General features: G+C 44.8%; 2 protein-coding genes across 14 annotated transcripts in view; one reads left to right on the top strand and one right to left on the bottom strand.

The window, feature by feature from the left end:
* The window catches only part of TBC1D13 (TBC1 domain family member 13), a 24,685-nt gene extending 14,272 nt beyond the window's left edge, over positions 1-10,413 (bottom strand). The window contains exons 1-6 of one of the 7 annotated variants that reach the window (XM_043498872.1): positions 10,091-10,210; positions 9,903-9,955; positions 3,531-3,604; positions 2,557-2,597; positions 1,974-2,035; positions 1,518-1,617 (exon numbers count right to left, since the gene is read on the bottom strand). In XM_043498872.1, the coding sequence (XP_043354807.1) occupies positions 1,518-1,617; positions 1,974-2,035; positions 2,557-2,597; positions 3,531-3,604; positions 9,903-9,955 (330 nt within the window). In that variant the 5' untranslated portion in view covers positions 10,091-10,210. Of the gene's footprint in view, positions 1-1,517; positions 1,618-1,973; positions 2,036-2,556; positions 2,598-3,530; positions 3,605-4,932; positions 5,060-9,902 lie in introns of those variants that run through there. The other 6 variants (XR_006276068.1, XM_038375214.2, XM_043498871.1 and 3 more) reach the window with 6 other exon arrangements.
* Positions 10,336-17,076, top strand: part of ZER1 (zyg-11 related cell cycle regulator) — a 24,356-nt gene continuing 17,615 nt past the window's right edge. Inside the window, exons 1-4 of one of the 7 annotated variants that reach the window (XM_043498852.1) lie at positions 10,444-10,585; positions 13,122-13,186; positions 13,924-13,983; positions 15,295-15,428. The gene's annotated coding sequence lies outside the window, so the exon portion shown is untranslated. Of the gene's footprint in view, positions 10,586-11,837; positions 11,882-13,121; positions 13,187-13,923; positions 13,984-15,294; positions 15,429-17,076 lie in introns of all 7 variants that reach the window. The other 6 variants (XM_043498850.1, XM_043498854.1, XM_043498851.1 and 3 more) reach the window with 6 other exon arrangements.

Raw genomic sequence — 17,076 nt, 5'->3', positions numbered from 1 at the left:
TTTTACTGACAAGCGAGCCTGTCACTGCTGAAAGCTGAGGTGAGGCCTTTTGGCTCTGCCTACACTGATTAGGAAAATTGTGCTATTGCCTTTCTAGTGAGAGCCATGTTTAAAGCCTGATTTGATAGACAGATGGGGGTGCTTTCTCTGGGCATCTGATACTTTATGGGCACTGGCCCACCTCAAATGAGTCAGCACACATCTGGTAGACCAGTGAAGATTATGTGGTTACTTTCAACCAGCACAGAGCAGTATGAGCAGACTCTCCCAAATCCATTCTCACCTGTCTTAGTGGATTCACTGCTGCAGTCAGGCTTCACTAACCTGTGTTAACAGGAATTCTGGTTACAGCCCCAATCAGTGCAAGGGAGATTTTCCATGTTAACCACTATAAGAGGTACTGTCACTGTATACATGCATTGCATAGTTAAAGCGATAACAGTGTAATGATTATCTGAACTCCGAGAAGCCTGACGAAACATTACCAGCTTGGGTGGATTAGTGCAAAGTTTAGTTAATGCAAGTTTACCCAAGACCGGGGAAGTGTGGAATAGACTAAGCATAGGACATCACAACATACACATAAGACTAGCTCAAATATAGGACTTTCCAAAACTGTACTAATGGAATGTAACACTCATCTGAAAGGCATTTGAGGCAAAAAACAACACAAAAAAGCAAACATTCCAAGAACTTCAAAGGTCACAGTAACAAATAAGTTGAAGCTCAGAGTATCACAGACATGCCAGGCACAGTATGAACCCTTCCAAAGATCACACTGACATAGATGACTGGCTACTAACAGGAGAGGCTGGGGTAGGAGAAGAGATGTGTGAGCAGTTATCCCACTTTGCACTTTTCCCTGACCACTTAAAAAAATAAAAATGGATCCTTCAGTGTAATAACCCTTCTCATAAGTGGCTCTTAAAGCACTTTTGCAAGGGGATTACTGTTAACCCAATTGTACAGAGGGGAAACTGAGGAACAGAGAGGTGAAGTGACCATCAGAGTCACATAGCAAATCAGTGGCAGAACTGGGAATAAAAGTCTTTTGATTCCCAATCCCATAGTCTAACCACTAGCCAATGCTGCTTCTCTTATACTCTGGTTTCAGACTGGCCCATTTTGCCTTCCATCCATGGAGAGGATTTTACAGGTTAAATGGAGAGATTCATTTTGCTAGCAGCTCCACGCTGTGACCTCCCTCCACTGAGCCTTTAATCATATTGATCCTTTACTCCCATCTGAAGTCTATTTTATAGACATGCAGCTCATTGAGGATGGCGGTGGGAAAGGGAAAAAGGAAAGGATAAGTTACCCTAGGACAGTATTTTTCAGCTTTTTTCAGTCTGGATGTCACTGAGCTAGACACCCTCATAAGGGCTCAGCACCCCATTTCTAGGTTTTCAAAATATTTTATTCTATTAAGCCAGCAGGAAGGATCACCATGGATCATCCCAAGATCCATCTGAAACTTACAAGAACTGCCTTCCGCATGAAGACCAAACTATACTTACATGGTCCTCTAAGGTCACATCCTCCCTGGAGACACCAAGGTTGGCTTTTGCTATCCCAGGCTGGATAATCATTTCCTTCAGGAATTGGGAATACAGCTCCCTTAACAAGGAGAGGAGGAAGTCATGTTAGAAACTAGAAGATAAATACAATGAAACAAAAGACATCCGCCCTGAACCCAGACAGGTGCCTCTGTGCCCCCCTGCTCAGAAAGGGAGCATTTGAACTCTTCTACGAGAATTGTCCAGCTCAACTTTGAAAGGTCATCACATTAACCTCCGGGACAGTCTGTACAATTAACATGGGGGGAGCAATACTTTTTTCCTTCCACACAAAAGTAGCTAATTTTACAGGCTCCCTTAGAAATAGGAATATTTTTTCAATGCTAATGACAGCTAAGAAGCTGTGGGCCTCTACTCCACAAGGATATTAGGGCTGGAGAGTACAGAGATCATCACCTCTGCTTCTTCAGCAAGGTGCTCCATAAGGCCTTCTCCAAAGGGAGGTAGTTCAAGAGGATCTGGACAGAAGGAAGATACACATTACTCCTTGAAGCAGAAGGTATTAACAATAAGAAGTTCAGCAAAACAAATGAGGGGGTGACCGGAATGAGAACTGGCTCATTGAGGAAGATGGAATCTTCCTGAAGAATGCCTGGTACTTTATCAAGTTGTAGCCATCAATGTCTGGAGGATACATTTTAACATCACCCTGCAAAAAGGCATAGCAAATTCCTTCCACTTAAGTGGCAAATTCAGCAGCTCAACCCCACTGGGTTCAATAGTGGGGGCTGTACATGCACAAAAGCTGTACAGACGCACCCAACAACCTGCCCAAATGATCTCCCCCACAAAAGCATTTCAGATTAGCTAGAATAAATTTCCCTGATTGTTCAGCAAGCCAAGAGCTGTTGATTCACAGTAGCCTCTTAGGTCGTGATAAGCCAATTTGTTGTGTTTTTTAAATGCCCAAAACTTTGCAGAATCAAACAATCCAGAAGGTAACTTACAGAAGACAAGAAAAGCCCCAAGCAAAACCCACCTTCCAGCAGAGGCAGTGCAGCCCACCATCAAAAGGAATCCCTGTGAAATACATCAGGCAGAGTCAATTAAGTTAGTCCCAGCCCTTTCACGCATTATGCAGCATTTACGCTGATGCTACCAAGCAAACAGGAGCACAGCACTTTTCAAGCTGGCAAGGAGTTTTACAAAGATATTGAGAAGCTCTAGGGCATACCAAAAGAAGTAAATACAGCAATTAAAAAGTGACTTGCATATCTGGCTCTTGCAAGGGAAGATGACTAGGCTAAGCATAAGGGAAAAAGTGATATGGTCCATGGAGCAAAGGAAGGAATGCTTCAGGTGAAATATGCAGATGGTGTCTAGAGTGAAGGAATTAGTGGATATTTTATAGGGAGTGAAGGAAGAAGAGTTTTTTGTCTGCATTTGAAGTTTCAGAGACCTTATATTGTACAGTTAAAATTGCCTCTAAATCATTCAAACAGTTGGTAACTCTTTTAATCACATCCCTTAGTCTTTGATTTGTGACATGCTCTGCTTTGTTAAACATTTATGACATTGGTAACTTAGTGGTAGCACAGATGATGTTTGCTTATTTAACATTAGCTAATCATCTAGTGGAGACTGACATTTTATGCTTAAGATTTCAAATTCTTTTTATCCTCTGGAAAGATAGTAGCAGCTCTGGATGAAAGCAACCACCATCTAGGCATTACACCGCACTCATGATTGTGGTATCAAGGGCTTCAGAGTGTAGACCTTCAGACCAAGTGTGGCTAAAATACGACCCACAATGCAAAGCCTAGAGACTACAGGCCCCATCACTCAGTGTTACATCTTGAACTGAGTATCTACAACTCGCTCAATCCTATTACAGCAAAATAGGTGCAACAGCCAAGTCTGTTACTGAACTGTCAATATAGGCCTGGATTGGACATTCTTGCTGTAGAAGCTTCATGGTTGCCCATGCAACGAAGTTTTGCAGAAGTCACTTACCACTAAAACAGAGTTCACGGAGCTTCTGCAGAACAATCTTGGGTTCCCCAAGGACATCCTGAAATTCTGCAATCCTACAAAAGAAGCATGGCCATACACACAAATTATATAAAAGTGACAGACTTTCAAGGGTGAGTCAGGTTATTAGGTGAAGGTATCAGAATTATATTGCATCTTGCTTTCCTGAAATGATCACAGCACAAATACCTCTGCCAGCCAGGCATCAAAGCTCCTGCCACATTGTCCCCATTGGTTACAGCTAGACATAACAGATATATACACTGAGGACTTGCCTAGACACTCAGAATAGGCAGTTACCGTTAGAAATCTGTATAGTTCTCCGGAGTTTAGGTTTGTGATGTCTCTCACTGAGTGAATCTCATCCCTGGCTTGCACTCGCTCTCTCTCACTGAATCAATCTTATCCCTGGCTTGCACTCAAGATTACTTATTTCAAGGGCACTTACATTACAAAACATACATTGTAGATAGTTACAAAAACATGCTTTGCTTTTGTTCTGATAAGGACTTTTTAATCACAGCTGCTTTTCAGTTTCAAGTACAATAAGTGAGGCAGACTACAAAAGCGAACAGCCATATGTAATAGTGCCTACCTCAGTCTCTAAATACTGAAGTTTCCCATCTTACACCCATACCGAAAGGCTGGGACATTCCAGCTTTAGGGAACCTTTGAATAATCCTCAAAGCCCCCTAATTTTTGGTGCCAGCACTTCCACAATGCTGCATTAGTGAAGCTGCACCCAAAGGGAAGAAAGCCTGTAGCTCCGTTAAACGCAGAGCCACACATCACAAACGGGCTGTAATGCTGTGCTCTGGCTCAGATTTGTTGCCCTAGGCAGGAGCCATCATGTGCTATGGAGCACCCGAACTTTTCATAGGTCAGTATGCCCCATTTCCCCCACCCCAACTGTGCAGAACAGAATCACATAGAACAGACCTATCTGCCGACACCACTTTGACCCATACACACCCCAATTTTTCTGAAGTGCCCCCCCTCCCGCCGGGAAGCCACCCCAGCATCTCACTCCTCAGCCCACACGGTGCTGAAAGCCGCCAACCACAAGCAGAGCCCCCCTCGGAGATAGGGGAAGGGGGGGGGTCTTACCCACAGCCGCCTCCCCCTCCTCCTGGCTAGGCCACCCCTCCCCCACAGGAGGGTGGGGACCAAACACACCTGCCCCAGGGCTCGGTTATGGGGGCGCCCCCTCGGCCGGGAGGGGGGACCCCTCGCCCCGGGGAGGGGGCGGGCTGGGGGGGGGACCAGCGTCCAGAGAAAGGAGGGGGCCGCTTTCGGGGCCGGAGCCCCCTCCCCCAGGGTTCCTCAGGCCCCGGCGGGCAGCGGCCCGACTCGGGGATGGGGAAAGGCGGGCCCGGGCCCCCACCTGCTCTTGTGCAGACTCGACATGGTGACTTCCCGGTTCCCCCCCCCCCCGCCGCGGCGGCCGCGCGCCCCGAATAAACGGTCCGGCTGGAAACCTGGCCCCAGGCGGCGGGAAGGAGAGCAGGGGAGGGGGCGGGGCCCTGCGGAAATAGCCGCCCCGGGCCTGGGTGAGAGGCCACGCCCCCTGCCTGGCCCCGCCCCGCCCTTGCCTGGCCCCGCCTCCCGCAGCCAGAGCCCTCACCTGCTGGGCCCTGGCTCCCTCCCTGAGGCGCTAGACTATGCTACCTTGGAGCCTGCAATGGAGGGGAGCGATTTAGATGCAGCAGCCTGGACCAGCCCGAAAGGGAAGAAGTCACCTGAATTACAGACTTGCAGCCTGAGGCAGGGGGCGTTAAGCACCTTGGGCACAGAGTAGCAGCCCTGTTAGTCTGTATTCGCAAAAAAGAAAAGGAGGACTTGTGGCACCTTAGAGACGAACACATTTATTTGGGCATAAGCTTTCGTGAGCTACAGCTCGCTTCATTGGATGCCTCCGATGAAGCGAGCTGTAGCTCACGAAAGCTTATGCCCAAATAAATGTGTTCGTCTCTACGGTGCCATAAGTCCTCCTTTTCTTTTTCACCTTGGATACAGCCACAGTGCCCAGCTTGTCCACAGGACTTGGCTAGCAAGAGAACTGGCTTTCCTTTTGAATCCTCTCCCGATAGCTATTGAACGAATTCATTTAAATGTTGTCAGAAAGAGGATGGGAACACATTTTCCCTGGTCCCGTCTGAATTCAAACCTGGCTTGTGGGCTGTCATGACAGGACTACTATTGTGATTTGTATTACAGTAGAGCCTCCAGGCCCTGTGTGGGATTGGGGCCTATGAAGAATGAGGGAGATCGGTGTATTGTTTTTTTATAAATATATACACCTCCGTTTACCTGTTTGAGTGCATAAAGTTAAATCAAAGGAGGCTGTTAGGGGAGAAGAAAGTGGGAGAAACAATTACAGAAATAAGGCTCCTTAAGAAAACAATGGGGGCTATTAATTGAGGATGCCCACTTCCTGGCTCCATCAAACTAGCAAGGTTTACTTTTTCTACTGTTCCTCACACATTCTTGTCAACTGCTGAAAATGGCCCACCTTGATTATCACTACAAAAGCCCCCCCCTCCCCCCGTTCTCCTGCTGGTAATAGCTCACCTTACCTGATCACTCTTGTTACAGTGTGTATGGTAACACCCATTGTTTCATGTTCTCTGTATATATAAAATCTCCCCACTGTATTTTCCACTACACGCATCCAATGAAATGAGCTGTAGCTCACAAAAGCTTATACTCAAATAAATGTGTTAGTCTCTAAGGTGCCACAAGTCCTCCTTTTCTTTCTAGGCCAAAGTCTAGGATGAAAAGGGATGCTAAATAGTTAAAGGACTCAGGCTTAGAAGAGGAAAGGGGGTTGAGTGAGTTGTTAGCAGCAGCTAGAGTGGAAACAAGTCTCTGTGTCAGAGAGAGAGACAGAGAGCATACTGCAGCTTCTCCCAAACCACAGATGGAGCTAATTGGGCTTACCAAAATTTGCTAGGAAAAATTAAGGTTTTGAAGAATCTGTGTGTGGATCATTTTAATCAGCTTCTGTCACAGGCTGGAGGAAAAGGGCCTGTAGGTGCCAAACACTGTTGGGCCTGTTGGGTTAACACAGCTGTTAAATAGGGGGGCTTCAGCTCAGAGATCAACAATGGAGCCTACTACATTATGAGCTTATTAGACCTTCAAACGAAACCAAGAGACTCACTGAAGGATCAGAATGGAGTCTACTAGAATTTCCACTAGGGTGTGAAATGATTCAGTTCAGCTGGGACTGCATGGCAGTCTGCATTCTGTAAGGTCATTTTTTTCACTGAATTCTCCCAGATTTTTCCTCCTTTAATAATTCAGGAGCTTTTTGGTTCCTTTCTTAAATTCAGCTGTCAACTCTGGTCTGCGCAGCCAGAATTCACTCATTTCTTGGCTCAAAGAATCCTCTGACATCATCTGTGGGTATATATCACATTTAACATATAAATATATATTTATTTTTCAATAGTGGAGGATTTCACTACACACATGGCACTTTTCATCCAGAAAGATTCCTAAGGAAAGGATCATTTCCTATTTTGCGCTCAAGCCATATAGCAGCTGAAGTTGATGGCAAAGTATTGCTGTGGCAGCATGAACTCATGGTCACATTCACTGAAGGAACACAATGAAGATGATGATGAGAAATCCATTGCTCTTCGTGAACAAAATATAATTAAACTGGAAGTATCTGAAAATGCATTCCAGGCAGTTTATTCTGTGGAAGTCTTTTGACCATGAATTTAAAAGCTAAGATCTTGCTTGCTGTGCATGTTGAAGATCCTGAGGCACTACTCAAAAGCTGGGGTGTTAGATTTTATATCCTTGGCCAATATTTCTCATTCCATCCCCTGCATTGTTGTGCTAAGGGTGAATCAATTTGGCATATTGAGACAGTCAGTCAACAAGACACAGTGCTACAGGATGATATTATGACTCGGTATTGTCATGCTTGGCAGAAACATTATCCCTCACTCGGAAGCAAACATGTCAAAATGTAACTGTGTCATGCAGCAATGTGCACCAAAGTGTCATCACAGCTGGAAGTAACGTGTATCTTAAGGTTTATTATGCTGCATCACAACATCCATGTGGTAATTACTCATGTCAGGCCAGGCCTCAGCTACAACAACATCATGCTCCAATGCAATCTCTTCACATCACACCACCTCATTATGGTGCAAAGTAAACCATCATAATCATGATGCAACTCAATATCATGATATAGAAATGTGATAACATCAGGTCACAGCATGTCATCATACCGCAACACAAGTCACTGTGGTGAAATGCAACATCATCATATGGTAAAATGCAATGTTAACATTAGGGTTGTCAATTAATCGCAGTTAATTCACGTGATTAACTCAAAAAAATTAATTGTGATTAAAAATTAATCACGATTAACCACACTTATAAGAATAGAATACCAATTTAAATTTATTAAATATTTTTGGGTGTTTTTCTAAATTTTCAATATTGATTTCAATTACAACATAGAATACGAAGTGCACAGTGCTCACTTTATATTTTTTTATTACAAAAATGATAAACAAAAGAAACAGTATTTTTCAATTCACCTCATACAAGTACTGAAGTGCAATCTCTTTATTGTGAAAGTGTAACTTACAAATGCAGATTTTTTGCGGGGGTTATATAACTGCACTCAAAAACAAAACAGTGTAAAACAAGTCCACTGAGTCCTACTTCTTATTCTGCCAATCGCTAAGACAAACAAGTTTGTTTACATTGATGGGAGATACTGCTGCCTGCTTCTTATTTACAAGGTCACCTGAAAGTGAGAACAGGCGTTCACATAGCACTTTTGTAGCTGTTGTTGCAAGGTATTTACATGCCAGATATGCTAAACATTTTTATGCCCCTTCATGCTTCGGCCACCATTCCAGAGGATATGCTTCCATGCTGATAATGCTCATTACAAATTTAACTGACACATTATTTTTTTAACTGTACTCCTTAGGTGGGGGAGAATTGTATGTCTCCTGCTCTGTTTCACCCGCATTCTGCATATATTTCATGTTATAGAAGTCTCGGATGATGACCCAGCACATGTTAATTTTAAGAACACTTTCACAGCAGATTTGACAAAATGCAAAGAAGGTACCAATGTGAGATTTCTAAAAATAGCTACAGCATTCGACCCAAGATTTAAGAATCTGAAGTGCTGTCCAAAAGCTGAGAGGGACAAGGTGTAGACCATGCTTTTAAAAGTCTTAAAAGAGCAACACTCCGAAGGGGAAACTACAGAACCCGAACCACCAAAAAAGAAAATCATCCTTCTGCTGGTGGTATCTGACTCAGATGATGAAAATGAACATGCGTCAGTCCATACTGCTTTGGATCGTTATCAAGCAGAACCCCTCAGCAAGGAAGCATGTCCTCTGGAATGGTGGTTGAAGCATGAAGGGACATACAAATCTTTAGCGCATCTGGCACGTAAATATCTTGCAATGCCAGCTACAACAGTGCCATGCAAATGCCCATTCTCACTTTCAGGTGATATTGTAGATAAGAAGCAGGCGGCATTATCTCCTGCAAATTGTAACCAACTTTGTTTTTCTGAGTGATTGGCTGACCAAGAAGTAGGACTGGGTGGACTTGTAGGCTCTAAAGTTTTACATTGTTTTATTTTTGAATGCAGTTTTTTTTACATAATTCTACTTTTGTAAGTTCGACTTTCATGATAAAGAGATTGCACTACCGTACTTGTATGAGGTGAATTGAAAAATATATTTTTTTACAGTGCAAATATTTGTAATCAAAAATAAATATCAAGTGAGCACCGTACACTTTGTATTCTCTGTTGTAATTGAAATTAATATATTTGAAAATGTAGTAAACATCCAAAAGTATTTAAAATAAATGGTATTCTATTGGGTGTTTAACAGTGAGATTAATTGCAATTAATTTTTTTAATTGGGCAATTGTTTTAATTGCTTGACAGCCCGAGTTAACATGCTATAGAATGTCATCACACTGCAATAAAAATCAATGTGGCACAATGCTACAGCATTGTGGTAAGATACAATGTAATGCAACATCATCCCAACATCCTGTATTTCTGACACAACACTGAAACAATTTCATACTTCCACACTGCAATCATATTATCATAGAATATCAGCATTGGAAAGGACCTTCAAACAGGGCCAATCTCCAATTTTTGCCCCAGATCCCTAAATCACTCTCTCAGGGATTGAACTCACGACCCTGGGTTTAGCAGGCTAATGCTCCAACCACTGAGCTATTCCTCCCACCCATCCTGCTAAAATGCAATGTGGCCTAGTTGGCAAGACAATGGACTGAGTTTCAGGAGCTATGGGTTCTATTTCTTGCTCTGCCACTGACCTGCTGGATGACATTGGACAATCGCTCCCCCATCTGTGTCTCAGTTTTCCCATCTGTAAAATGGCAATAATATTATCCTCCTTTATAATGCATTTTGAGATCTCCTGATAAAAAACTGGATGTAAGTAAGAGCTAGGTACTAGTATGTCTCCACGCCAGGCCACCATCTCAGCGTGATGTCCTCTCACCACGCCGGGACACCATCAGGCTGTGATGTCATCTCACTGTGCCATGATGTCACCGTGCTGCACAAGGAAACTCTCATGATGTGATGTCATCTTGTGGCGTTAGGGAAGGCTGCAATGCGATAGGATTTCCCAGGTGCCCAGGGGATAAGGCACAGAGGGAGGTGTCACCCTTCCGGTCCGTCTGGAACCCTTCAGCTCCCCGGGGTTAGGGCGAAAGGGGCCGCCGAGGTGGGGTGGGATGGGGGAATTCTGGCCTCTGCCCAGGCAGCGGAACGTTCTGCTTGGGGATTCTGTTTCCCGGGAAAGGCAGTCTAGGGCTCCGGGCTCCGGCTGGCGGAAGTGACGGGTGGATTTGTTGACAGCGGAGGCTGTTGGGGAGGAGGGGGGCGGGAGCGGACCCTGAGGAGGACTCACAGACCCCCGCCCCCGGGGACCGGAACCGGAACGAACCTGGATCCCCTCTACCCAGGGAGCCGGGCAGGGGCCTCGGGCCAGGTGCGTGCCGGGGAGATCGGAGATAAGAGCATGCGGGGCTGGCTAGTGGTACCGGCGCCCGGGGGGGGGGGGGACCCGATCCCGGATCCACCCACTGCGGGGCCCCAATCCCCAAGCTGCCGCGGGTCAGAGACCTAGGATCCACCCCACTGCGCGGGGTGAGGGACGGGACCTGTCACAGCCACCACTGCCCCGGGGAGGATTCTTGACCATCCACCCACCGGGGATGGGCGGCATGGGAGGGAGCATTGTATCCTCTGGATCCTCGGGAGACGTGATTCCCCATTCTGGGTGACCCCCTAAGAGAGGGGTAACCGTCCCCCCATTACCAGGGATACCCAGCCAGACCCGTGCCCACTGGAAAGGAGCAAGCAAAGACCCTCCTCCTTTCCTGGGGTTGACACATGACAGAGGAGGATCCATGATCTGCACCTAAGCTATAGAGCCGATTTCCGTGGCACCTCTGCACGTCTTGAATGGCATTAAAGCAGCCCCAAAATGACTTTGGGCACTTGTGTAAATGACTCATTCATGACAATGTTGGAATACAATGTCCTGCAGGAGAGATCCTGTAAAAGGGTGTACTTGTGGCACCTTAGAGACTAACAAATTTATTAGAGCATAAGCTTTCGTGAGCTACAGCTCACTTCATCACGAAAGCTTATGCTCTAATAAATTTGTTAGTTTCTAAGGTGCCACAAGTACTCCTTTTCTTTTTGCGAATACAGACTAACACGGCTGCTACTCTGAAACCTGTAAAAGGGTGGCAGCTCTCATGAAGCTGTTTTATGGGGTGACCTTTGAAACAGATTGGGAAGAGGCACAGCAGCTCTTCCGGAGAGGCAGATGTAGGTAGTATCGCAGAAGGGAGTTTCAAGGGACAGAAAGACCTGATTTTGACAGGAACCATTCTGCAGGCTGGTGAAACAGCTCAAAATACCTTTGGAGGCCATTGTGATCTGGTGATGCACAGTGTTAATGCGAATCATAACAGGCTTTTCTGGAGATGTTTTACTGGGTGGGTGACCTTTGCAAACAGCAGCAACAATCTTGTACTGTATTTTAACTTTAAAAGGAGTATCTGCGCCATAGTCATATACAAATGGCAACCTGTTCCCTGTTTATAATCTATCTGATTTATTATGTTTGGTGTGGTCTGAGCAAAGGATGAGCACCAAAGAATTCCTAAATTCTCAGCACACTATGAATATTTTAACTGTTCTGTGCCTCATTTCCCCTATCTGTAAAATAGGGATGATATCTCCTGCATCAGTTGGGATGATCAGTTAGTACTTGGTAAGTGCTCTGGAACTGTGAAGTGCTGTGTAAATGCAATTTAAATGAGCCATGCAGTTTTCCTTCATAATGTAACCTATGCTGAGCTCTGGATTTACATTCAATCGTTATTTTAAATAATCCCTTGTGATCTGTTCATGCTAATATTTGTTATGCCCTCTTTGTCGGCAAACTCATGATGCTGAAAGCCTTGCCAGTCATCTTTGTAGTAGCAAATATGAAGGTTATGCATCTTGGCACTGAGCCACAATGAATCTGGCCTAGCCTCGAGTACCAGGCTGAAGAGAGCCTGTAATAGAAGAAGGGATTGATCTGAAGTCCAAGATACAAATTCTAACACAGGCATTCCTAAGTGTGAAAACAGCAGCACTAGGTCTCACATATGGGTGAAGCTGGGAATGTCTTAAAAATGCAGATGTATCTCATAGAGGAGCAGCACCCACAGAAGCGGCTGTTTGGATCTGGGAGACTGGAGGTGGAGGAATGCTGTGTCTCAGTTTTCTTCATTTTGATGAATGCTAAAAGGGTACTTGTGGCACCTTAGAGACTAACAAATTTATTAGAGCATAAGCTTTCGTGAGCTACGGCTCACTTCATCGGATGCTGAGCTGTAGCTCACGAAAGCTTATGCTCTAATAAATTTGTTAGTCTCTAAGGTGCCACAAGTACTCCTTTTCTTTTTGTGAATATAGACTAACACGGCTGCTACTCTGAAACCTGCTAAGAGGGTGGTGTCTTGGCTGATGGCTCTAGCCAGCATGGGGCACATTGGTTAACAAGCCTGTTTTAAATAACTCTGTCCCTTTGGATCTACCCTCTTCCAAGATGGAAGGGGATCTGCCAGGGTGGGAAATCAGTACTCGACTTGTGCAGCTGGGTTATAGTGGTCTCTTGGTCACTGAGTGCGTCACTGTTTGGATCCTCTGCACATCTTCCTCACACACATCCCTGACCTTTCACACATACCAGGCAGTTAATTGCCCACCTTGGAAACCATGGGTGACAATCTGGTAGCCAGGTAGACAACCAGCCAGCCAGCTGAGTGGTCTAGAAGAGCCCACACCTTATGATTATGGCTAGGCAGTATCTCTAGTTTGCTTACAAATATGGCGCCTATTCTTAGTAAAAGCATGCAACATTGTGTTCCCATCAGAGATCCCCTTATTTCCCCACTCCCTGTCCCCTTGTGCTCCTAGTTAGGAACTTCAGGGCAGGATCTTCTATTTTTGTGTTTGTACAGTGTCCTACACAATGGGGCCCAAATCTCAGCTGAAGCTTCTGGGCACTACTCTAATACACATAATGGTGAGTGCTCTTCTGTAGTGATGCTTTACTGTGACAGTTTAATCTCTATCCCCTAGATTAGAGTGCGGTGCCTTTTGCATATGGTAATAGTGGTGGTTCTTGGAAGCTAAGGGCTTAAAGCACAGATCGTTTCTGCGCCCCAGTTCTATGAAATATCAGAGTCATCTGATTACATTGCAGTAGCATTCAACGGTGCTAATCAGGATTGGGACCCTATTGCACTAGACGATATACAAACATATAGAAAGACACAGTCTGTGTCCTCTGCGAACTGGACTGAGACCCACCAACTCATTTCACATCCCTTTAGCTCCTTATACTGCACCCATCACCGGGGTATTGGAGCCATCAAGCCGCCATTGGGAGGTAATGACATTCAGTTGCTACCAACATGGCCCGGAATAGAATTGTGTGACCTGCAAGACCATCACTAGAAGTGAAAGGCTGCATCTCCCATTACCATCGTCTGAATTAACCAGATCCTATAAAAGATTTTTGTTGATTGCTGGGTTTAATTTTCTTTCTGTAAAGCCCATTTCTAACTGTTCTCATTCTGAAACATTTCTGTACCTTGGGCACAAGGTAGCTTCTGGGTAGAAGATAGACCCCAACCTGCTTCTCCACCGGATAGTTTATTAAATGGGTTTTATGTCAGAATGCAGTAGGTTAAGATGAGAGTTTTGCATTTGAAATTTTGGGAGGGGATTCTGCCCGTTGCCTGGATATTTTATTTCCAGGGATGTTCATGGAAAGGAGAAGACACAAACCACTTCATATCATCTGATGCTGAGAATCAGGTACAAGCAGATCCACAATACAGGAGCCAAATTCAGCCATAGTTTCTGCTCTTGCTGAAGTCAGTGGAGTTGCACCCACTTACACCAGGCCCAGATTTGATTCAAAGAGGCTACTGTGGAAACTAGGGCTAGACTAGGTGGACGGCTGTTCCGAAACAAAGAGCAGTTCTGCTGATCTCTGCCTTTTTTCTTGAGTCGTTTTCCATGTAGGGTTAATTACTTGTTTGGCTCTTGTTCCTGGCACTGAAGTGCATTCTCTAAAGGAGAATTAATGAGACACAGAAAGAAGAACGGAGTTTTGATTTGCAACTCCTGCTGCCACCTAGGTTGCACAGAAATCTGTCCTGAAGCAAAGGGAGGGATCAGAAGGCTGGAGCCTGGGCTGATAGGAAAGCTAAGCCACAGCTGTGCTCCTGTCTCCCATGGGGACCATTCAGTTCCTGAATCTGAGTGGTTACCTCATCCCTGAAGTCATGGTCAAAGCAGCAGACTAATTGACTGGAGCTTTTGAGGGGATGGGGCTGGTTCCTGATTGATCTACCTGCCTGATCCATCTGACTGGTGCCTTCCTGTGGGGCAGTGGCTACAGTGGAGAATCCAACTGGAGTTAAAACAACGAGGAGTCCTTGTGGCACCTTAGAGACTAACAAATTTATTTGGACATAAGCTTTCGTGCGATATAACAAAGTGGGTTATATCCCACAAAAGCTTATGCCAAATAAATTTCTTAGTCTCTAAGGTGCTACAAGGACTCCTGGTTGTTTTTACTAATACAGTCTAACATGGCTACTCTTTTGAAACCTGTCAAAATGCAGTTGGAGTTAGTTATAACATGGTGATGGTGAAGAAAATAGCCTGGGAATCCTTTAAGGAATGAATCCTCATGAGAGGAGGGACAGGGAGAGAGACTGAGTCAATATGTTTGCTGTTTTGTCCTTCTGCACTGAGTATGCTGCTCTCTGGAATCCCATGAGGAAAAGCAAAGACTGGATGTTAAAGACATTTTGCAACACCTTCCAGAGCAACAGCTGCTCAGCAGAGGTGGGACTGGAGAGAAGGAGCATGGCCATCAGACTCCTCAGTGGCTATGATCACTACTTGCACAGTACTTTGGGGGTGGAATCAGCTAACTCTGCACCTCAGCTGTCAGTAATTATTTGGGGGGCTCTAGGTGATAGCCCTGGGTTTGAAGCATAGGCCTGGGAGTCAGGAGATACGAGTTCTATTCCCAGCTGTGCCATAGATTCCATGCATAACTTCAGACGAATTTGCTTCAACTCTCTGTGACTTGGTTTTCCCATCTATCTATAGAAATGAGAGAATAGTTCTATTTCCCAGGGTGCTGGTGGTTAATTCATGGTTATAAAGTGCTTTGAGAACCTTTGATGAAAGCTGCTATAGAAGAACGGTCTCAGGCACCTAACTCTGTCTCTGGCACAACCCAGGTAAGTTATTGGTGCTCGTGGTCATCTCGGGTTTTCATCGCTTTGCTTTTCCCATGTGGGAAAAGTTATAGCTAAAGGAAGATGGGGGTACAAGATCCCACATCAGTGATGGTATGCAGCATGTAACCTCAGTGTTTATTGTGCACACACAAGAAAGCAGTGCAAGGCCCTCTATAAAAACCCAAATGAGACACTAAACATGATGCAAATGCTGTGCTGTATGGAAACGAAGACAGCAGAGGATTCAAGAGAGAGCAGATTTCTATCGCTTTGTGGGTGATATCCTGGTCTGGCTCAAGCTGGAAGCAGAAGCAGGGAGAGAAAGATGTTTTAACTGCTGCTCGGTGACCCCCTGCTGGCTGGTCCATGAGGCACCATTAACAGGGTACCACAGAGGAGCCTTCTCCTTTCCTCCCAGATGTAGAGTGCAGCTGTGGATCAAGAGTGTGGTCTGGAGTTGTGCCTTATTAGGAAGCAACTAGCCAGGTAGTTGGAGAGGGTGGCTTGGGACACAATCCTCAGGGGTGTACAGATGGGCCTGGAGCAACATAGGCAATCTGAAACTGTTAAGACAGGGTGCAGATTAAATGTCTGCCCCTGAAGGGGAAGATGCCACAAATGCCTTTTTAGCTGTTGCCCTTAGTTTCAACACTTGTCAAGAAACTTCTTTCTGATGTTTAGATGGCAACAGCTAACAAAACTTCTGTATGGTACAACCTTATCTAATAACCACCCATCTCATGCACTTTCTGGCTGAAAGTATCCACAAGGTTTCTAGTGCCTGTTTTTTGCTTCTATACAATGTATAAAGAAGGCCTGAAAGTGTTTATTTAAAAAAAAGTTTTGGTTTTGTGTGTGCCTCTGATTTTACACTAGAAATTCAGATGTCTGTCATGGCCATCCCAAGAGTCAAGAGAGTGAAAGCTGAGCAGTGGAGAAGGGAAGGGATTTTTAGTACAGCTGCTTAAAACACTTAACTCCAATAGCTAATGAAAATTTCAGCAAAAATATGTTTTATGTTAAAGATTTGCCCTCATTCGTGCTCTCTCTCACATCCTCCTTCAAATAATATGTGATAAACATTTCTGAGACTCCCAAGAAGTTCTCCTGCAACAGCAGGGAAGACCAGACTTTGCATTTCTGATATTTCTTAGGTGAAAAACAAACAGGAAAAACCCTCAAACATTTCTGACTGTCTTTATCCATTGTAAAGTAAAACAAAGCCCACAGCCCAATTCTTTTTACAGGTCAGCTTTAAAGCCCCAGCTCCTCTGAGAACCTGATCCTGCAAATGCTTACACATGGGACTGCTCACAAGTAATATTATTCATGCGTATATGTGACTACAGGATCAGACCCTTCATTGTATTAAAAATAATGTCACTGCCCTGTTCTTGTAACTGTATCTCTGTGCCTACATGGAGCCCCATTGACTTTGCAGGGGTTCACTCACATAGAGTCCAGTTGGCTTCATTAGGGCTTTATGCAGAGGTAGGAGTCTGCCCATAAGGGAACAATTGCAGGAATGTGGCTTTTGTTACTGACAAGACCTCAGAGAAATAAAATGGAGGGAAGTTATAAAGATTGATCTTTCTCTCCTATGTACACTTTGCATTTCACTCAGCTTGGAAAATAAAAGTAGACCAAT

This window comes from Dermochelys coriacea, chromosome 16, assembly GCF_009764565.3.
Source record: "Dermochelys coriacea isolate rDerCor1 chromosome 16, rDerCor1.pri.v4, whole genome shotgun sequence".
Classification (NCBI taxonomy): domain Eukaryota; kingdom Metazoa; phylum Chordata; order Testudines; family Dermochelyidae; genus Dermochelys; species Dermochelys coriacea.
This window is presented reverse-complemented; position numbering and strand designations above follow the sequence as displayed.